We start from the raw sequence: 22852 nt of genomic DNA, 5'->3' as shown, positions 1-22852 counted from the left end.
TTATGAAGCAGAAACTAACACACCACTGTAAAGCAGTTATACTAGAATAGAGATGTTAAAAAAAACCCTTTATTTAGCAAAAGTTAGCTGTAAGGGGTACTGATAAGTAAAGCATAGAAAGAGAGGGGCCTTAAGAGTCTATCAGCAACAGAAAAGTAGGTAGAGCCTTCTGCTGCTAATATGTATTTCTAAATTCTCCACATGAAACCACCAATTCAGTTGAGCCTGTGACTTGAAGATGAGGTACATAGGATCTAGAATAATTCCTTCCCACCATCCCTGCCTATGTTCTCAACTCAGGGCCTTGATCTAAACACACTCCTGTAACACACAGGTCTTCAGGCCTAACTACACCTTAAACATACCATATTTCAAACGAAACCCACAATCCTCCCCAAATTTTGATGACTACACTTTCAATCCTATCCAACAGGCTATTAACACATACCTTAGTCTTATGTAACTTGACATCCCTCATTACTAATTCGAGTTTTTTAAGTAAAATAAGAAAAAAAGAAAGTAGCAAAGTGTTTTTAAGTATTTTGTTTCTGTTTTTTGTTTGTTTTTAGAAAAAACGTAGTGAAATAGAAAAAACAGTGAAAAAGGGAGTTTGGCAGAATTTATTCCTGTTAATAAACTAGGGTGCTAAATTAACACTCCCCAGCCTGCTGCTTAATATGTGGGTGAGTCAACAATATCACTGCTTCCCCTAGATATCCCAAACTGTATCTCACAGCTCACATTTGGGGCTTATACCTCTTTTACAGGTTATAAGGGGTCCAATGAGGCCAGTAGCAATATCTCGTGGAGCATCTACATGAGAATGATAGATCCAGGTGAGGCACGCTGGGTCAGCATCAGTGGGTGCATGGCCTTCTGGAATGGTCCAATTGTAGATGTGGCTGCCTCCCGGGGGAACAGAGTCATCAGCTTTCAGCCAGCCAGAGGAACCATCTGGATATAAGGATCCTAGAAAATGGAATTGCATATGTTTAGTCCCAGGGTGAGTGAGAAGGAGCCTGGCAGATGTAGAAGCCAGGAGAGGGACGTATGGAATACCTAGTTCCAGTCTTGTGGAAGGTAGAGTTCTAAAGTTCAGCACAGTGTTCCTCACAACCTAAGGAAGGCACAGATTCAGGTAATATCTAGCCAAGAAACCTAGACCTCAAATCAACAGTGGGTAGAATGCTAGCAGCCCTTGGGGAAGGAGCTATGACCATAGAAAGTGCTACACAGCCTAACCTAGTAAGGCTCTAGTGCAAAGCCGATAACATGGAGGCAAGAGAGAAGAAAATATTCCCTTCCTTCAAGCACTCACTTTGAAAAACAGAAAGCAGACAATCACAGAATTTCCATTTAAAGGCAACTTAGTGATCAATTGACCTATTCCCATGTTATGAAAGAGAAAACAGAGGAAAAATAACTTGTCCACAGGGAGTTAATGGTCAAGTCAAGACCTTCTGAGTTTGCTCTCTATTCCCCTCACTCACCGTTGTGTCAGTACTATAGGCCATTGGGCCTGGGATAGTAGGAGATACAGATGAGTAAACCGATCTCCCTCTTAAGAAAAACAATGGGCCTTTTGGAAGACTGTGGCACAAGAATAATGCTCCCTTACATTCACAGAACACTCCTCTCTTTTCAAAACACAGTCAAATATTTTACGGAAATGCCATTCAAGTAATTCTTTGTGATAAAAGGTAAATTGAATCTCTACATTCTTAATGAAGAATTTGAGGTTCAGAGAGGGACAGTGACTTGTCCAAAGTGACACAGTGTGTGAATAGCAGAACTGATAACAGTACCCAGCCATATTTTCTCTGAGGAGAGTCCTTGACACTTCAGATCAAAAAGGAACACTGTCTTCATTCCCAGCTCCTCTCCCTCAGATGGCAGTAAAGGAAAAGCGATATTTGTTGCAGGTAGGGGAAAAAGGATGGGCTGATTTACCTTCTGAGTCTTTCTCATAGAAAACACCATGGGGGTGGATTGTGTAGGGACGAGTGGCAAAATTCTTCAGGTGGATAAGAATAATATCTCCCACCTCAGCCTTCAACACTGGCCCCAGGAAGCCCAGCCAGGCTGGCTGAACCATTTCATCCATGTATGAACCATCCCTGTATTCCTTGTAGATGGTCTTCTTGTAGCTGCTCCCTATTCGGTTCTTGTCAGACTTCAGGAAGTTGGAAGCTACTCTGGGAAGGAAGGAAAGAGAAAGCCACAATTTTGCCTTTTTCCAGAGGTGGCTGATCAAAATGTGCCCATCTTTGTTTAGGGCAAAACAAGAGGAAATGGGATTGTACTGATCAAAACATGAAATCTTTACGTTAGAATCTAATTGTTAGACAATGAGAAGTATTAAGTTAAGCCATATGAATTTGCTGATATTTGAGAAATTTTAACCTACAAAATAGACAATTTCACTCAGTAAATCCTAATATATAATAATGTGGAGGCAACCAACTATGGACAGACTCTTTTTAAGTGATCAACTCCTTATCCAGGTGGCCTAACTTAGTGTTGCCCTTCTGTATATGGGAAGTCTTATAGTGGTTAAGTTCACAAACTCTGGAGCCAGAGAGTTTCAATTAAATGCCAATATTGCCATTTCCAAATCTGTAGGACTTTGAGCAGGTTACTTAACTTCTCTATGCATAATTTCTCCATCTGTAAAATGGAGATAACCATGGTATCACTTATTACTGGTGACTAAAATAATTAAAATACATAAAGAACTTAGAAAAGTGCCTGGAAAATAGTAAAATCTTAATAAATATTAACTATTACTTCAAGGTATTGGAGAAGGGGATAACAAAGTTATCCCTCAAAGATACTTTTAATACAGACTCTGTGACTCCAAAACTAGATGAGTAGAAAAATGGTTTGTTAAAAAAGAGAGCTGTTTTTCTTACTCTAATTCTTCCTAGAGAGCTCTGAGATGTTACAGTCAACTTTGGAAAACTTTGAGGCTTTGGAGAGACAAATCAATTCATGATCACAAAAGATTTTTTAATACATAAATTCTATTTTTTTCAGTGGGTATTTGTGGAACACCTGCAAAGCTCTAAGATCAAGAAAGTTTAATCCTGGGCTTCCCTGGTGGCTCAGTGGTTGAGAGTCCGCCTGCCAATGCAGGGGATACGGGTTCGTGCCCCAGTCCGGGAAGGTCCCACATGCTGTGGAGTGGCTGGGCCCGTGAGCCATAGCCGCTGAGCCTGCGCATCCGGAGCCTGTGCTCCGCAACGGGAGAGGCCACAACAGTGAGAGGCCCGCGTACCGCAAAAAAAAAAAAAAAAAAAAAAAGAAAGGCTAATCCTGTAGGATCTGTGAGAGGCAGAATGGTGAGAAGAGTACCAGCTTTGCATCCACATTACCAATGTTCAAATCCTAGCTGTCTGTTTACTAGCTTTTGGACTTGAGCAAGTCATTTGATCTCCCTGAGCCTCAGTTTTTTCATCTATAAGATGAGAATATTCATACTCACCTCCTAAAATTTCTGTAAGAATTAGGTGGGACAAAGTATATAAATTTCTAGTACAGTACCTGTCACAAAGTGTTACATAAGTGATAGCTGTTGCTGTTATTTCCTTGATTGTAAGGCTGATCTTATTTTTTCTCATTTTTACATATCTTAAATCAGTATAGTTCCACTGAACTATGGCAGCATACATATACTACACACATCTTACAAACACTGTATATATATCATGTTTTTTCTTGCTTAAAAGCTAAATACCTATTATTAAAAGAGCATTGTGGATATCACCTTAGAATCAAGGCGATATGGAATGACCTTTAGGACCCTAAAAATACTTAGGCATCTCACTGTGGAAAAGCGAACTCCATATGGGATACTGGCTCCTGAGTCAACTAGTTGTCTTCTCAGGAAATGTATCACTGGGCTTATGGTCCAGAGAGATCAGGAGCTGAGTGCAGCCACACCCTGGGGAAAGGTCTTCAAGAGCTACCTATTGACCTCAAGAGTGCCCCTCCCTAACTCCATCTTTAATTCCACAAGAGATTAAACCTACGTGTCACTGTCCAAAGGCTGGTTCGTGATGACATTCCTTCCCTTAGGAGCATAGTTCCACTGCACGTCCTGGATGCCCAGATAGTAGACTCTAGTGGCCCCATCAGTCAGTCGGGGCCACAAGGGTTGCACGAACAGCAGAGCCCATAGAAGATGGCCTGGCTCCATCGCCCACATTACTCTGGGAAACAGGCAAATGAATAGCTGTCGGTATAGAAGAAAGAGAACAAAGGGACTTTGCATGTGTCTCGAAAAGTAAAGAGGCAAGAGCCAGACTGAGTGACTGAGAAAACAAAAACCGATTAGCCTAGAATCTCTGCCTTACCTGTTTCCTTTCAACAAGTGTTCAAGGATCTCTACACATTGGAATTTGGAGGGCAAAGTTAAAAATCACTTGTACTGACAATTGTGTATCACTTTCTTCAGAAGAGAAATCTGGATCCATTTTCTTCAGCAATGTAGAAAGAAGAATATACTCTGGCCCAAAAATTAGGGAACAGGCATCAGTAGCCCGAATGAGCCACTGACTCACTCGGTACCCAAATCAGGTCACTAATTCTCCCTGTGTCTCTGTTTTCACCATTGTCACTTTCCATCCTCTATGAACTGTGTTTAAAAACAAATGAGAATTCACCAAAATACATTTATTAGAATGTTCATAGACCCAAACTGGAAACAGTCAATATGTCCATGAACACTATAATGGATGGGTAGATGATATTTTATTCATATAATGGAATTCTATATAGCAATGGTAATGAGCAAACTAACACTATACATGAAAATATGGATGCCTCTCACAAATACAATGGTGCAGAAAGAAACGAGACACAAAGGGTACATATTGTATGATTTCATTTATATAAAGTACAAAATCAGGCAAAACTAATCTATGCTGTTAGAAGCCAGGATAATGTTTTCTCTTAAGGTAGGGATCAGTGACTAGTAAGGCAGAGGAGGAAGGCTTCTAGGAAATGTTCTGTTTCTTGATTTACTTACTGGTTACATGGGTACTTTCAGTTTGTGAAAATACACTGAGCTGTGAACTTAGCACATTTATCAGAAGAAATGTTCTCTGCTGGTTCTCTGCCATGCACAAATCCATTTAATGTGTCCAATCTTGAGTCAGAGTTAGAACTAAGCTTCTAACCTTTCATTCTGATACATCAGCCAGGCAGTTAGACTTTTGGGGGCTGATATGAAGCACTCAGTCATACTATACACAGCCACAGTCAATCCCAGAAATACAGGCGACATAACATAAACACAAATATACATACACTTGCATGCATATACATAGACACATGCAGTCTTATCTAAAAGCAGAGATGCAGACACTTTCATCCACACTAGAACCACAGTGTCACATAGAACCTTAGTCACTTTCAAAATAATAATAACCTACAATGGAAAAGAATCTGAAAAAGTATATATATATATATATATATATATATATAACTGAATCTCTTTACTGTACACCAGAAACAAACACAACATTGTAAATCAACTATGCTTCAATTAAAAAATAATAAAAATAAATATTTATAGTGTGTGCATGACATGTCAGACATTGTTCTAAGTGCTTTACAGATTAAATCATTCAATCCTCACAGCAACACAATGAAGCAGATGCCATTATTATCCCCATATTATAGAAGGAGAAACCGCAGAACAGCAGTATAAGATAATTTGTCCAAGTTTACCTAGTTAACAATTAGTAGAGTTGGGTTGTGAGCTCAGGGAAGTATGGGTCCAGTGTCTATGCTTTTTTTTTTAATTGAAGTATAGGTGACTTACTATAGTATGTTAGTTTCAGGTATACATGTTCGTAATTACCATACTATACTACTTTTCACAAAATATACTTGCACACACAGAAAACATGTACAGACATATCTTGCTTTATTGTGCTTCACTTTATTTCACTTCACAGACATTGTGTTTTTTACAAATTGAAGGTTTGTGGCAATTCTGTATTGTCAGATGATGTTTAGCATGTTTTAGCAGTAAAATATTTTTAAATTCAGGTATGTACATTTTTAAAGATGCAATACTATTACACACTTAATAGGCTACATTATAATATAAAGATAACTTTTACATGCACTAGGAAACCAAATAATTGTGTGAAGATTTATTATGATATTAACTTTATTGCTGTAGTTTGGAACCAAACCCACAATATCTCCAAGATATGCTTGTATATGCCTATAGCTATAGTTATATCTGAGAAAACCCCATACACTCTGAAACATGCAATCATATGTAGTTGTGATCACTTCCAGAAACAGACACATATATTCATATGGGCAGAGATACATCTAATCAATATAATTCATGATGATGATAATAATGATGGTAACTATCATTCATGCAGAAATTACTACACACTAAACATGATGCTCACTTTTTTATATATAAATTATTTCACTAAATCCTCAACCTAAGCACATGATATTAGGGACAATTAATCAAAAATAGAAAATCAAAAATATGCACAGACTCACACGTGGATAGGAAATCCCCAGATACTTACCCTGATTGATAAACAGAGCTATAGATTTCCCTACATATTCTCAGACCCCTCCACATAAAGTAGTGGCCCAAGTGTGTAATCCCCAGTCTTCATATGACATTTGGAAGAAAGCCCTTGATATGTGGGAGGACCTGCTCTTGGATTCCTCTTCTTAAAACCTGGCTTTCCTACTGACCAATTGTGTAGCCTTGGATGATATTTAGCCACTCTGGACCTGTTTTCTTATCTATAAAATATATCTAATAATATAAGCCTTGGAGAAGTAAATTAGAAAATTACATGTAAAGTCCCTAGTACAATTAGTGCTTAGAACATAACAGACAGTAAATGTTGGTTTTCTTCCTCTTCCTTCTCCATTCTGGTGACAGTTTGTTAATTTATCCTTACTGTCTCCCACACATCTTACGTTCTATATTTCAACTCTAAGGGCTAACTTAAATCCTAACTGCTCCAGAAGGCCCACTCTAGCCTCTCCATATCATTGTTCTCTGAAGAACTATTTACTCTCTATAACACCCAAATACATGAGTCAAACTTTGTATTATTATTTTCTTTGTCTCATAAGCTGCCTCATGAACTGTCTTTATTTACCAGATTGGACTATAAACTCCTTGAGCGTGGATGTCACATATTAGAGGTCTTTGTGTATCTACTGGCAGATATGGTGATGGGGGCCCTGTAGGTGTACCATAAACAGCTACTGCTAAAGTGACATAAAACAACATAGACATCCATTTTCCCACCAGTTGACTTTAGTCAAGTTCGCCACTGGTTCAAAGAGTAACCTTAGAGAGCCCCAGTTTTCTCATCTATAATATAATAGAGCTGGACTATCACTTACTTTTGGGGGGTCATGGATCTTCGGGAATATAATGAAATGCAAAAACACAGAACTACAAAAAATGTTTTATATAAAGAGCTCTCAAAGAGTCTTTCTAGCTCTCACATTCACTGATGAAATACAGGTGCATTCACATGCACCAACATATAGTACCACATATGGATACACAAATAGCATGTCCTCAGCAAGGAGGGAGTGTCCTTGATTCAATGAGAATCTGAATGCAACATGCACCTCCTTCAAACTTCCTTATCAAAGAGGTGTCAGCAAGGCTGTTGTGCCTTAAACTAACGTAGAGAGAAAACTGTCCCAGGTAAGAGTTCCACAATTGAAGAAGCGCATGGTTAACTTTGAAATATTCCCAGAAAAGACTGGTATAGAACTTCAGCAATAAATGAAAAATCATTCAAAGGGTGACTAATGACCAAAAGGACTAGATAATAGAACCTGGGAAAAAATGCAACTTAGCATTTGCCTAGCACTTTCCACTGTACAGTATGTTTTTCATATCTTCCATATTATTTAATTCTCACATTCTTGTGAGATAAGGATTTTCTTCCCCATTTTGCATTGAGGACACAGGCTTTGGAATCAGATTGCCTAAACAAATCCTGGCTTCGCTTTTCCTAGCTCTGTGACTTGATAAACTGCTTCACTTCTCAAGCCATAGTGTCTTGATCTTTGAAATAGAATTTATATTATTTGCTACATCTCAGAGTAGTTGTGAGGATTAAATGAATTAAGATCTGTAAATGAATAGAACACAAATAAGTACTCAAGTGCAGAAGAGATCAAAAAGTATTCATAGCTATGATTATTACAGACAAGGAAATAGCTTTAGAAATGAAAATTGCCAGATTCACAAAGCTTTAACATTTTATGGATAGCCATAACACACACACACACTCATAAGTTCCTATATACAATAGCACATTGTAAGCATATAGGCACATGTATATGGCTGAGATTAATTTCTTTAGAAGGAAAATGATATATGAAAAGAACCAGAACTTTTGAGTCAGATAAACTTAGGTTTGAGTGCTGTTTTCAGCTGTGTTTGAAAGAAATAGCACCAAGGACTTAGTAGGTAGCTGATAAGTATAAGTTTTCATTTCTTCTAGTCACTAACTTCCCTTTTTATTCCCAAAGCTGCATTTGTTGTTGCTACTTTTATTGTTGTTTTTTTAAACTTGGTTTATCATTATAAAACAGAAGAAAGGGAAAGCCCATAACATTCTTTTAGAATCAATTGGATATTTCATGGTAAAATTGAAAGTCTTTAGACTCTAGGAAAATAGATTCTAGTTATGAATTCATCATTTATTAGGTTGTATGACATGGAAAAAGTCACCTAGTTTCTTGAGCCCTGATTTCCTCATCTCTTAAATGGAGATAATCTCTGCTTCAGACTCCCTATTAGTTTGCTATGAAAATAAAATGAGATGAAGGATTTGAAAGCCCTATATAAACTTTTCACTTGGACAGGGCTATTTTTTTTCAGCTGAGCCCACAGGAGAATGTCTTATAGAAAGGCCAGACTGAGGAGGAAAAATAAAAGGGAAAGGTAAAAGGAGAAATGAAATAAAGTGAGCAAGAATCCTGGAGGAAAGTGAAAAAAGAGGGCAAAAGGAAGAGGTGCTCAAAGGAGTAGAGAGAAAAAGAGAGAGAGAGAGAGAGAGAGAGAGAGAGAGAGAGAGAGAGAGAGAGAGAGGGAGAGAAGGGATTTCTGGGATACTTCTAATTAGACATAATTTAGTCAGTGTACACTGAGACTAGTCAAAACTTCCTTTCCTGGCATCCCAATGTTACCTGGGCCTGGTCTCCATCATCCATGATAGTTTGCATCACTGTTTTCCCTAGAATTTGCAAGTTGATCCTTTAATGAGACAATGCTCTTCACTCTGAGTTTGAATAGACTGGTCTGGACACTCTCATCCTAGACAAAGTATCACTCAGCTGGACACAGAAATGCTGAGCTATCCTTGAGGTTTCATCTCCAATTTCAGAAGTCTTACTAATAGAACCCTCCATCAAGATTGACCTTTTGGTCCTCCACTTTCCTAATGCTGTGTGGTTTTTTATTTACCTTGTGACTCAAAATAGGGGATTTTCTCACCTTCAGAGGGTATGGGACTTTACTGGAAGGGAAAATGGGGAGAGTGTTTAAAGCCTCAAAAGAGTAGTACAAGTACAATTTATATTATTTTTTAATCATTATCACTGTATCTTAGTATGTCAGAGATGGGAAAATGGAGGCCCACAGAGGAAGAGACTCACCTGAAATCCTGAGAGCTAGTACTAGAACCTAAGATCCTCTAGCCTGGCAATCATGTCCAGTATATTATCACCATACTGTTCCTGGGACAATATGATTTCACTACATATTTGCATTTTTATTAAGGAGGTTTCTTTATTTCCTCACACCCCAGTTGTGGTATAATAGAAAGTATACTGATTTGAAACTAGAAAAGCTGGATTCAAATTCTCTTTCTTGCCTGTAATAGCTATGTGACCTTTCAACAAGTCACTTTCACCTATTTGAGCCTCAGTTTTCTCATCCAGTTGGGGGTAATATTTATTTCACAAGATTGTTTTGAGGCTCAAACAAAATAATGGATATATGAGCCCCTAGCAAAGGGCTTAGAATACAGTAGATGCTCAGTAAAAAACTGAATGTATTTTAGATACATACATCCATAAAGACCTTTAGAAACTATATTTTTTCAATCCCTGATGTGACATATAGAAAACTGAGACCAGAGAGATGAAGGGGCTTGCTCAAAGTTAAGCAGCCAGTTACTGGCAAAGCCAGAATTTGAATCCATATTTTCTAAAATATTTCTTCTACTTAGGCACTAAATGTGAGAAATAATTCAGATTTTAAGCTGATAGCTTAGTTCAGCTATAATTTACTGCCTTACTTTGTGCCAATCTGGATCTCAAAGTATGAAACTAAATGATCATTTTTAAGTGCTTGAGCTTCCCATTTATGTAGTCCTCAGATCCATTACTTCAATAAACTCCACAAACTGTGAGACAGAAGATGAGCACACTATTTCAACAGGAAAATTAACTACTCTCTACAACAGGATCGTCTCTGAAACAGCTGAGCCAGTGTGGTCCTGGCCATTTTGGTGAGAGGAACAAAGAGAGCGTATTGTCCACTTTAACTTTCCTGCACACCAAGCCATGCTTCCTCCAACTTCTCAACCACTGACTTTCTCTTCTAGTGGCCCAGGATTCCCCTAAACCAAGCTGAATAGAGGTTTTCTTCAAAGAAAGGGAGGCAAGGTAGGGTTTGGAAAGAGAGGGGGAAAAATCTTACCTTTGCTGCAGAAAACACTTCCATATTCATGTCAGTGGCCTAGTGATGCTAAGCTGCAGACCCCAGCATGAGTCTGCCAGCCCTGCTCAGTCTGTATCCTGGGTTACAGAGCCTTTCTCATAAATAAAGTCCGGGGCTCCAATTTGGCTGGTATTACTGGGGAGTGGTGAATGGAGGCTGGGGCAGTTCTAGGTGACCTCTTTTCCAGAAACTAAACTGCTGGAATGTCTTGTTCTGGGCCTGGTTTGGTACAAAACCCGGGACGGTTCTTTGACCATATCCGGTGTTTTCCAAATCCCGGTTAGGATCTCCAGAGGAATTACAAGAGGGTGGGCTGCACTTCTCTTATCTCAGCTTGCTAGTTGGTATTTGCTGAGAGGGGGAAGGAAATGCACTGTCACTGTAGCCAATCAAAGCTCACAGAAGGATTCCAACAGCCTCATTTAAGGAATAGGGACCTCTGCAAGGGTTACAAGATGTGAAAAGAGCCCCCATCCCCATCAACATTTTCCCTTGTTGTGAAGTACAGTTATCAGCCCTCCTAATATTCTGAGGCCATGGTTGCTTGGTAATAGAGAAAAATAAAACTGGTAATAAAACAAAGAGCTTTCTACATGCCAGTCCCTATGTTAACCACTTTTCATGCATTCTCTCATTTAAGTTTCACAATTATTCTGTGAAATGAATATGCTAATTCTCCTTATTTTACAGTGTAAGAAAAGCAGGCTCCGAGAGAGAAAGTAACAGTTCAAAGTCAAACAATTAAGAAGTAAAAGGCGGGGTGGGGTGGGGTGGGGGATGGGGAGTGGGGGGGTGGAGGGGGTGAATTTTACTGGGTCTGTCTAGACTCTTAGCCACCACACGACCACACTGTGCTACTTCGGGGGGAATCACAGAGAGCCCTTTTGCAAGGAAGGAAGTGACTTCACAGTTATTGAGTGCCTGCAGTCCACCAGTCACTGCTAGATTTTTTAAAATGTACATTAACTCTGCCTCTGCCGTTTTTATCAGCTGCTAGGGTGAAACCCCAGGGCTGTATTACTCACATTTTCCATCGAGGAGACCGGATGTAGCTACAAGATAGCCTGGATTAACATAGGTCAACATCCTAAAAACTAAGAAGACCCAGAAGAATTGGAAATATTAAATTTAATAAAAAAGGAACTAATAAAAATAGCAAAACGGGGCCCAAAATTTCTGGGTGAAGCTGGAGTCTGGATTTGTTTAAAACTAGAGTCCATCTTTGTCCCTGTTAGAAAGAGACAGTAATGAAAAATCACTGGTCTGAGTCAAGTGACCTAGGTTCCAACCCCCGCTTGCTCTTGCAGTAATCAGATATGTGGCATTGGCTCAGGCCCTTCTCTTCTTTGGGCCTCAGTCTTTCCATTTGTACAATGAGGACCTTAAACTAGGTAAGGACCCTCTCAGCTCTATAAATTTACATATCTAGGATATCTAGAAGGCACATTCTTGATATTAAGAGTAGAATAAAAAGAGGTTTTAAAGATGCAAAGTGTAAGAAAAGAATGGGTGCAGAGTAATTCGTGGAGAAAAGGTAGAGAACTCCATGCCTCTTTAGAAAGGACTGCATCTACCCACCAGAACCAGGTATAGGAAGGAGAAAGGTATGATGGCAGTTCCACCACCTAGTATCCTTACTTTGTGATGGGGTAATCTTGGCTAGGAGCAGATGTTGTTCCCCAGGCAGTCTCAACACATTTTTCTCTCCTGGATTTAAAGTGTCTGTAGCAGGGTCCAAGGAGGAGGAGTTTCAAAGACTGAGTCAGTGGGGCAAAGTCTGGGTCATAAACCAATGAAGGTGCTTAAAGGTGCCTAGACATTTAGGAGCTGCCTCCACAGACTGCACCCCAGGCTAACCCAAGTAGAAGCACCAATAGGGAGAAGGCAGGAAGCACATTTCTTCAGCTCCTTCAGAAGTTATCAGTGATCAAGGGAAGCTGGATCAGGCCACAGCAGCCCCTGGGACGATCTGTCTCTCCCCCAACTTAGCACAGATGTAGACCTTGAAGCTAGAGTGGGAATGTGGAGACCAAACCCATTAAGCTGGGATCCAAGTCCAGGCTTAAAGGCATTTATGACAGGGAGGGGTAGGGATAAGGCCTGTGTTCTGACTCACAAAAGACAACAATAAACAGGTCTTATGGACACACTTGAGTCAACACAGTGAAGACTGCAGGAGGCCAGCTAGGCTAGGTTTCTGAGCCTGTATTATTCATTCAGCAATTCACTGAAAGGGCACAGAGTACCTACTTCTGCAAATCCTGGGCATATTTCTAGTGCCTTTCCTCAAGGATCACCTAAAAATGGTTTAAGTTGATACCTATAGACTAGGATGGTAAACTGTTTCAGTCAAAGGCCAGTAAATATCTTATGTGCAGAACATACAGTCTCTGTCTGTCATAATTATTAAAATAAGCCATTGTAGCATGCAGGGTATATTTATATTCCAATAAAAGCTAATTTATAAAAACAAGCAGCAGACCAGATTTGACCCATGAGTTGTAGTTTGAAAACCACTGTAATATAGACATTTACAATAAGACAACATTATTAAGAGTGTGGAAACTAGAATCAGACATCCTAGATTGAAATCCCAATTCTGACACTTCCTGATTCTGTGACCTTGGAAAAGTCATCTAATTCTTCTAAACTTCAGTTTTACATCTGTAAAATAGGGATAATAGTACCTATTTTATAGGGCTGTTATAAGGACTGAAATAAAAGTTTACATGTGAACTATTTAACAGAGTGACTGGTACATAGTAAATGCTCAAAAATGAGTTATCATTTTAAAATGTTTAATAAAGAAATCTAAATTCTTCTGTCCTGATTCTTAGAAAATAAGTTGTATTAATTCAGGGAGAAAAGGAAGAGTGTTTCAAGAATCCTAGTTTTAAGTTTTAATTATGCTACAAAAGAAAACACAGTGATCTAGGATAAGTCACTTTGCCTTTATGGGACTCAGTTCCATCACCTGTAAAATGGAGAAGATAGTCTTGACTTGTCATTTTTCAAAATTATTTTTGGTGGCAAAACTATTTCCCCAAAGAGAATCTTATAGTAAACCTCCACTATCTATGGAAGTTTCATCTTTCCTGTGGAGCACTACAGGCAAGTTAGGAGGGAGAAAGGAAATGGGCAGGGATGAGGATACCCAGGGACCTACTCATTTGTATGCCTGCCCATGCAGACAATGTGATTAACCCTGGAGCACAAGTAAGGACCTTCATTAACACTAAAAGCATGTTTGAGTAGCACAAGACCAGAATGTGCTTAAGCATTCTTCAAGTCTTAAATTCTGTCACTAACCCATCCCTTCATTTTTTCATTTACTCAGTCAATATTTCCATGTTATCTGTGTATGGACAATCACAAGGGCATGGCCCTGGGATGTCTACAAAGATGAGAAGATCACAGGGAACTTCATGCTAGGGAAAGGCTATCCAGTGTGAGAAGCATGGGGTTTGGAGTCAAAAACACCAGGGTTTGTATCCTGGCTGGCTCCTTCTGAGTTGTGTGACATTGGGCAAGTCACTTAACCTTTCCGGCTCTCTGGTACCTCATCTGTAAAACTGGAACAATAACACTTCCATGACTGAAACATTGTGAGGATTAAATAAGCTGCAATTTGCATGAACCCTTGGAACAGTGCTCAATAACTTAGGGACTGTCAATAGATATTCCTTTTCTTCCCATCTTCCCCACAGTGAAACTTAGTCGCAGCATTAGTTGCCTTGTGAAAATAAAAAGCCCTGAGCAGTGCCCTGGCATAGCCAGTCTACCACTTTATCTTAGGACTCTGATGAACTTGCCCTTAGCAGTTTTTAAAAAGAGGGCCTCTGGGAAAAGACTGAGGGATGCAGGGAGGAAGAGAGGAAGGGGTTTTCCCCTAGAGACCACACCTCTGAAGACACCATTCTCCCTTTTCATTACCCACCACCACTTCTCACCAGCAGGTTCTATCATGCTTTGAAAGGATTGATCTACACTGCTGTGATGTGTTTCCTTGGCTCCCTCAGGGGACACTCTCTGGTTCTTGAGCTGTGGTTCTTCAATTCGACTTGTTGCTTTCTTAAGTCTTCTAAGACAGTGGGTCTCACACTTGGGCATGCACCAGAATCCCTTGGAGCGTTTGTTAAGAAACTGAATTTCTGCTTCAGTAAATCTGGGGTGAGGACCAATAATTTGCATTTCTAACAAGTTCCCAGGTGATTCTGATGCTGTTCATCTGAAGACCACACTTTAAGAACCACTGCTCAGGGCTAAGGGACTCTGGCTCTGAAGCCCAACCCCCGCCAGCTAACTTGCACTTGTAGACTGATTTCGACAGCTCTCAACAGCCTTGGTATTCAGGTATCCAATATTTGGCGCTAGGTCAAAAAGTATATTTCCTTCAGCTTTCTGGTACCTCATTCATCTGGAGTCTCCCTGAGTGTCCTTCCAACACCTATTTGCCCACTCCCTTTACCTCAGACCCTTCTTGCCTGCCCAAGTAAACTTCCCTTCCTCCTCCACACTCAGTTAATATGTCTTGTTTTCTGGCTGTCATCTTTGAACAGCTCTATAAATGGTCTCAGCTTCTCCTTCCATCTCTCCTCTATATTCTCATGTGGCTTCCTGATTGTGGGCTATGGGCACAGACAGTGAATCTGTGAATCTTTGCTCTGCCTCTCCCTGAAGTATGTGATCATGGGAAAGATACCTGAGTTCCACAAGCCTCAGTTTGTCATCTGTAAAATCAGGCTGTGAAAATAAAATGTAAAAATGTCTATAAAAAGGCCTAGTGCAGCACCTGTCACATAGTAAGATATCAGTAAATTTTAGTCTCTTTTTCCTTACTTTCTCTACTTTTCTCACTCCAGCCTACCCCCATCTCTGCTACTAAGGAGCTGGCAACAAGTAAGAAGGATAAAACAATGAAGGAATATAAAGCCTTTAATTAGTATAAAATAACATAGTAAGTGAGAGAAGGGAGGCCTATACAAAGTATTACAACAATTAAGAGAAGGAAGAAGTCATTTTTTTTTTTTGCGGTACACAGACCTCTCACTGTTGTGGCCTCTCCCGTTGTGGAGCACAGGCCCCGGACACGCAGGCTCAGCGGCCATGGCTCATGGGCCCAGCCGCTCCGCGGCATGTGGGATCTTCCTGGACCGGGACACAAACCTGTGTCCCCTACATCGGCAGGTGGACTCTCAACCACTGCGTCACCAGGGAAGCTCAGGAAGAAGTCATTTTCAATAGGTGTGTGTCAGGATAAGCTTCATAAATGACTGAATGATATCATTTTCCCTCCCACTCCCATTTCTCAAGCCAGAAATCTGAATGTAATAAAAGATTCCTGCCTTCTCCATCACTATCCACACCCATTTCATTGACAAATCTTGACATATTTATATTTTAAATATCTTTTGAATCCACCCACTTTTCTCCATCTCCACTGCCATAGCCGTGATCTGAGCCATGCTCATCTCTTAATTGGATCACTGTAATGACCTCCTTATTGTTCTTTTTGTCTTTATTCTTGCCTCCCAAAATCTGCTCTTCAAATAACAACCAAAGCTATTTTGTCCAAAACACAAATGTATATTTTCCCCTTACTTAAAATCCTCCAAACTGCTTGCCTTATTGATTGAAGTTAGAGTAATATGGAGATTAACAGGGCTCTTGGGTAAGCAAACTGGTGAAATGTTCCTCGTGTGTGTGTGTGTGTGTGTGTGTGTGTGTGTGTGTGTGTATGCGCACATATGGAAATATCTCCAAGATATATCATTAAGTAAAAGATAAGGTACAGAACAATGAGCATTTTGTGTTTCCTTCATTCACACACACACATACTTCTATGTATATACTTATGTAGGAGAATAAGGAATTTTTCTTCTGGAAATCATCACAAAAATATTTTTAACAGTGGTTTTCCTTCAGGGAGAGTGACCTAGTTGGGGAGGAGCATGAATTTCATTTTTTACTTTGAACTGTTTGAATTTTCAAACCTCATACATTAATTGTTTTTTTAAAGATTATCTAGAAAGTGAATATATACTGACTTTTGTTTCTTTCTTTGTATTCCTATGTATAAGAAAATTATAACTGTTATATTGAGAAAATTAATGACTTCTCATTTTCTCTAGGATAAAGGTCAAACTCTTTAGCATGGCTTATATGGCCCTTTGTGATTTAGCTCCTCCTACCTAATCTTTCTAGCTCACTGTTTGTCGTTCCTCACCTCATACTCTGTGTTCCACCCATACTGGAGTTCTATCAGTTTGTCCGTTTTCCAAGGTACTACAAGCTTTCTCTTACCTCCAGACTTTATATGTTGTTCTATCTGGCTCAAACAGTCTTCACTCTATTATTCTTACCACTCATCTTTTGGGTCTCAGTTTAGAATTCCCTTCCTCCAAGTGGTCTTCCCTGACTTCCTGTGTTTCTCAGTTAGGTGGTCCTTCCATGTGCTCCCAAAACACAATGTGTATTTAACCAGAGTTTATTGAAATTCCTTGTTTAACTGCCTGTCTTCACAGCTTATAATGGAAACCCTCTAAGTTCAGGGATCACATCATTCTTGCTTCCCATTGTAGCCTCAGAGCCTAGCACAACACTTCATATAGACTTGGTGCTCAATAAACATTTGCTAGATGAATGAATGATGAACAAAGTAATCAATAAGACACTCTTTGGGCATGGTCAGCAAAATCTTAAGAGAAAACAGCTGCATTCATAACCTTCATTTGGGAAGATGACTTAGGCGGGACTTTTCCAGTTTTAAGGTTGGCTTAGTTGTACTTGATAGTTTCACTATTCAACCAACAAGTCTGTTACCAAAACGTCCTGTGTGTCTGTCACTGCCAGTCCCTATGCTTTTCTAATTGACCCATTGTAATGAGCCTGGCCCAGTTCCTCTAAGCACCTAACCCCCAAATCCACCTGGGATACCTCGGGTTAGAAGAATAGTGAGCAAAAAAGGCCTCAGAAGGCATGGATGGTGTTTACTTCCATATTAGGTTGCTTCCCAGGGCTCTTAAAGGAGCTGCATTTACCTGTTTTATATTCTGGGTTAAGCAGCCATGTAGACCTTCATTCAAAGAAACTGTTCTTAGCAAAATAAATCAGAAAACTCCCAATACAACAATCTTTCCTTATGACTATACAAACTCTGTTTGGATGCCTCCAATAATTGAGAGCTCACGATCTCCCAAGACAACTCATTCAACTTACCAGTTATTTTCCTTATATTAAATAGCTAAATATTTGCCTTCCTCTACCTTCTGTTTATTGGTTCATTTTTCTACTGAATTTAGGACTCCTGAGCAAAAATTCTAGTCAATGTCATCTGACCCCTTTTTAACAGCAAAAATATAGCTGTCTTGTGGACAATATTTCCTCTCTTGGGCATGTACAATGCAGTGCTGACTCCCAGGCCTCATCTTTTCTTTGTTCTCATGTCAATATTTTCTTCATTCCCAGAGAATTGTGGTAGGAAATGCCACATTCAGGAGACCTTCAAGATGGCGAAGTAGTAAGACATGGAGATCATCTTCCTCCTGACAAATATATCAGAAATACATCTACATGTGGAACAACTCCTACAGAACACATACTGAATGCTGGCAGAAAACCTCAGACTTCCCAAAAGGCAAAAAACTCCCCACATACCTGGGTAGGGAAGAAGAAAAAAGGAAAAACAGAGACATAAGAATAGGGACAGGACCTGCACCTCATGGAGGGAGCTGTGAAAGAGGAAAAGTTTCCACACACCAGGAAGCTCCTTCACTGGCAGAGATGGGGGTGGGGAAGCTTCAGAGCCACAGAGGAGAGCACAAGAGCAGGGGTACATAGGGAAAAGCGGAGAGATTCCCGCACAGAGGATCTGTGCCGACCAGCACTCACCAGCCTGAGACGCTTGTCTCTCACCCGCCAGGGCGGGTGGGACTGGAAGCTGAGGCTCAGGCTTCAGAGGTCAGATCCCAAGGAAAGGACTGGGGTTGGCTGCATGAACACAGCCTGAAGGGGGCTAGTGTGCCACGGCTAGCCAGGAGGTTGTCCAGGAAAATGCCTGGAGATTCCTAAGAGGCAAGAGACCATTGTTTTGGGGGTGTATGAAGAGAGGGGATTCAGAGAACTGCCTAAACGAGCTCCAGAGACTGGCTTGAGATGCGGCTATCAGTGAGGAACACAGAGACAGACATTAAATATTAAGGATGCTACTGCAGCCACCAAGAAGCCTGTGTGCAAGCACAGGTCTCTATCCACACTTCCCTTCCCAGGAGCCTGTGCAGTCTGCCACTGCCAGGGTCCCGTGATTCAGGGACAATTTCCCCAGGAGAACACATGGCACGCTTCAGGCTGTTGCAACATCTTGATGGGCTCTGCCGCCGCAGGCTCGCCCTGCCTTCTGTACCCCTCCCTTCCCCCGTCCTGAGTGAGCGAGAGCCCCATAATCAGATGCTACTTTAACACTGTCCTGCCTGAGCAAAGAACAGATGCTCTCAGGCAACCTACATGCAGAGGTGGGGCCAAATCCAAAGCTGAACCACAGGAGCTGTGCAAACAAAACAGAGAAAGGGAAATATCTCCCAGCAGCCTCAGGAGCAGTGGATTAAATCTCCACAGTCAACTTGATGTATCCTGCATCTCTGGAATACCTGGAAAGAAAACGAATCATCCCAAAAATGATTCGGTCAATTTTGGGAACTGCTGTAGGCTTAGGGTTTGCTTTCTGCCTCTAATTTTTTTCTGGTTTTAGTTTATCTTAGTTTAGTATTTAGAGTTCATTGTCATTGGTAGATTTGTTTATTGATTTCATTGCTCTCTTCCTTTTTTTTTACACATAGATATGCATGTATATTTTTCCTTTTTCTCTTTTTGTGTGTATGTGTATGCTTCTTTGTGTGAGTTTGTCTGTATAGCATTGCTTTTACCATTTGTCCTAGGGTTCCCTCCGTCCATTCTTTTTGTTTGTTTTGTTGGTTTTAGTATAGGTTTTAGTGCTTGTTATCATTGGTGGATTTGTTTTTTGGTTTCATTGCTCTCTTCTTTCTTTCTTTTTTTATTACTTTTAATTTTTTTATGTTTTAATATTTTTAAAATTTTTTATTTCAATAGTTTTATTTTTCTTCTTCCTTTCTTTCTTTTTTTCTCCCTTTTCTTCTGAGCCATGTGGCTGACAGGGTCCTGGTGCTCCAGCTGTGTGTCAGGCCTGTGCCTCTGAAGAGGGAGAATGAAGTTCAGGAAATTGGTCCACCAGAGAAATCCCAACTCCAAGTAATATCAAACGGCAAAAGCTCTCACAGAGATCTGCATCTCAATGCTAGGACAAAGCTCCATTCAACAACCATCAAGCTACACTGCTGGAAACCCTATGCCAAACAACTAGCAAGACAGGAACGCAAACACACCCATTAGCAGAGAGGCTGCCTAAAATCATTATAAGGTCACAGACACCCCAAAACACACCACCAGACATGGTCCTGACCATCAGAAAGAAAAGATCCAGCCTCATCCTCCAGAAAGCAGGCACCAGTGACCGCCACCAGGAAGGCTAGACAACCCACTGAACCAACTATAGCCACTGGGAGCAGACACCAAAAATAATTGGAACTACGAACCTGCAGACTGAAAAATGGAGAAACCAAACACAGTAACTTAAGCAAAACGAGAATACAGACAAACACACAGCAGATTAAGGAGAAAGGCTAAAACTCACCAGACCAAACAAATGAAGAGGAAATAGGCAGTCTACCTGAAAAAAAATTCATAATAATGATAGTAAAGATGATCCAAACTCTTGGAAATAGAATGGAGAAAATACAAAAAGGTTCAACAAGGACCTAGAAGAAATAAGAGCAAACAAAAAATGATGAAGAATACAATAAATGAAATTTAAAATTCTCTAGAAGGAATCAATAGCAGAATAACTGAGGTAGAAGAACGGATAAGAAACCTGGAAGATAAAATAGAGGAAATAACTACTGCAGAGCAGAATAAAGAAAAAAAGAATGAAAAGAATTGAGGACAGTATTAGAGACTTCTAGGACAAAATTAAACAAACCAATATTCGAATTATAGAGGTCCCAAAAGAAGAAGAGAAAAGAAAGGGTCTGAGAAAATATTTGAAGATTACAGATGAAAACTTCCTTAATATGGGCAAGACAATAGTCAGTCAAGTCCAGGAAGCACAGAGAGTCCCATACAAGATAGAAACAAGGAGAAACAAACCAAGACACATATTAATCAAACTATCAAACATTAAATACAAAGAAAAAAATTTTAAAGCAGCAAGGGGAAAGCAAGAAATAACATACAAAGGAATCCCCATAAAGTTAACAGCTGATCTTTCAGCAGAAATTCTGAAAGCCAGAAGGGAGTGGCAGGACATATTTAAAGTGATGAAAAGGAAAACCCTACAAGATTACTCTAACCAGCAACGATCTCATTCAGATTCATCAGAGAAATTAAAACCTATACAGACAAGGAAAAGCAAAGAGAATTCAGCACCACCAAACAAACTTTACAACAAAAGCTAAAGGAACTTCTCTAGGCAGGAAACAGAAGAGAAGGAAAAGACCTACAATAACAAACCCAAAACAACTAAGAACGGTAATAGGAAAATACATATTGACAATTACCTTAAATGTAAATGGATTAACTGTTCCATCCAAAAGACATAGACTGGCTGAATGGATACAACAACTAAAGCCGTATATATATGCAGCTTACAATAGACCCACATCAGACCTAGGGACACATACAGACTGAAAGTCAGGGGATGGAAAAAGATATTCCATGCAAATGGAAGTCAAAAGAAAGCTGGAATGACAATTCTCATACCAGACAAAATAGACTTCAAAATAAAGACTATTAAAAGAGACAAAGAAGGACAGTACATAATGATCAAGGGATCAAACCAAGAAGAAGATAGAACAATTGTAAATATTTATACACCCAACATAGGACCACCACAATACAAAGGCAAATGATAACAGCCATAAAATGGGAACTCGATAGTAACACAATCATAGTAGGGAACTTTAACACCTCACTTTAACCAAAGGGCAGATCATCCAAAATGAAAATAAATAAGGAAACACAAGCTTTATATGATACATTTAACAAGATAGACAATTGATATTTATAGGACATTCCATCCAAAAAAAGCAGAATAAAATTTCTTCTCAAATGCTCACGGAACATTCTCCAGGATAGGTCATATTGTGGGTCACAAATCAGGCCTTGGTAAATTTAAGAAAATTGAAATCATATCAAGTATCTTTTCTGACCACAACACTACGAGAGTAGATATCAATTACAGGAAAATATCTATAAAAATTAAAAATACATGGAGGCTAAAATATACACTGCTAAATAACCAACAGATCACTGAAGAAATCAAAGAGGAAATCAAATCATTGTGTAAACACAATGACCCAAAACATACGGGATGCAACAAAAGCAGTTCAAAAAAGGAAGTTTATAGCAATACAATCCTACCTCAATAAACAAGAAACATCTCAAATAAAAAACTTAACCTTGTAACTAAAGCAGTTAGAGAAAGAACAAAAAGAAAGCAAAAGTTAACAGAAGGAAAGAAATCATAATGATCAGAGCAGAAATAAATGAAAATGAAATTAAGGAAGCAATAGCAAAGAGCAATAAAACTAAAAGTTGGTTACTTGAGAAGAAAAACAAAATTGATAAACCATTAGCCAGACTCAACAAGAAAAAAAGGGAGAGGACTCAAATCAATAGAATTAGACATGAAAAAGGAGAAGTAACAACTGACACTGAAGAAATACAAAGGATCATGAGAGATTACTAAAAGCAACTATATGCCAATAAAATGGACAACCTGGAAGAAATGGACATATTCTTAGAAATGCACAACCTTCCGAGACTGAACCAGGAAGAAAGATAAAATATAAACAGACAAATCACAAGCACTGAACTTGAGACTGTGATTAAAAATCTTCCAACAAACAAAAGCCCAGGACCAGATGGCTTCACAGGTGAATTCTATCAAACATTTAGAGAAGAGCTAACACCAATCCTACTCAAACTCCTACAAAATATAGCAGAGGGAGTAACACTCACAAACACATT

General features: G+C 39.5%; 1 protein-coding gene across 8 annotated transcripts in view; it reads right to left on the bottom strand.

Annotated features, from left to right (window-relative positions):
• The window catches only part of HEPH (hephaestin), a 102708-nt gene extending 91704 nt beyond the window's left edge, over window positions 1-11004 (bottom strand). For 6 of the 8 annotated variants that reach the window (XM_032620695.1, XM_032620699.1, XM_032620700.1 and 3 more), the window contains exons 1-4: window positions 10733-10943; window positions 4032-4234; window positions 1951-2195; window positions 757-969 (exon numbers count right to left, since the gene is read on the bottom strand). In XM_032620695.1, the coding sequence (XP_032476586.1) occupies window positions 757-969; window positions 1951-2195; window positions 4032-4234; window positions 10733-10762 (691 nt within the window). In that variant the 5' untranslated portion in view covers window positions 10763-10943. Of the gene's footprint in view, window positions 1-756; window positions 970-1950; window positions 2196-4031; window positions 4235-10732 lie in introns of all 8 variants that reach the window. The other 2 variants (XM_032620694.1, XM_032620696.1) reach the window with 2 other exon arrangements.
• Window positions 11005-22852: the final 11848 nt, after the last annotated feature.

The sequence above is a fragment of the Phocoena sinus genome, chromosome X (assembly GCF_008692025.1).
Source record: "Phocoena sinus isolate mPhoSin1 chromosome X, mPhoSin1.pri, whole genome shotgun sequence".
Taxonomy (NCBI): domain Eukaryota; kingdom Metazoa; phylum Chordata; class Mammalia; order Artiodactyla; family Phocoenidae; genus Phocoena; species Phocoena sinus.
Note: the sequence above shows the minus strand (reverse complement) of the source record. Positions and strands in the feature narration are given on the sequence as shown.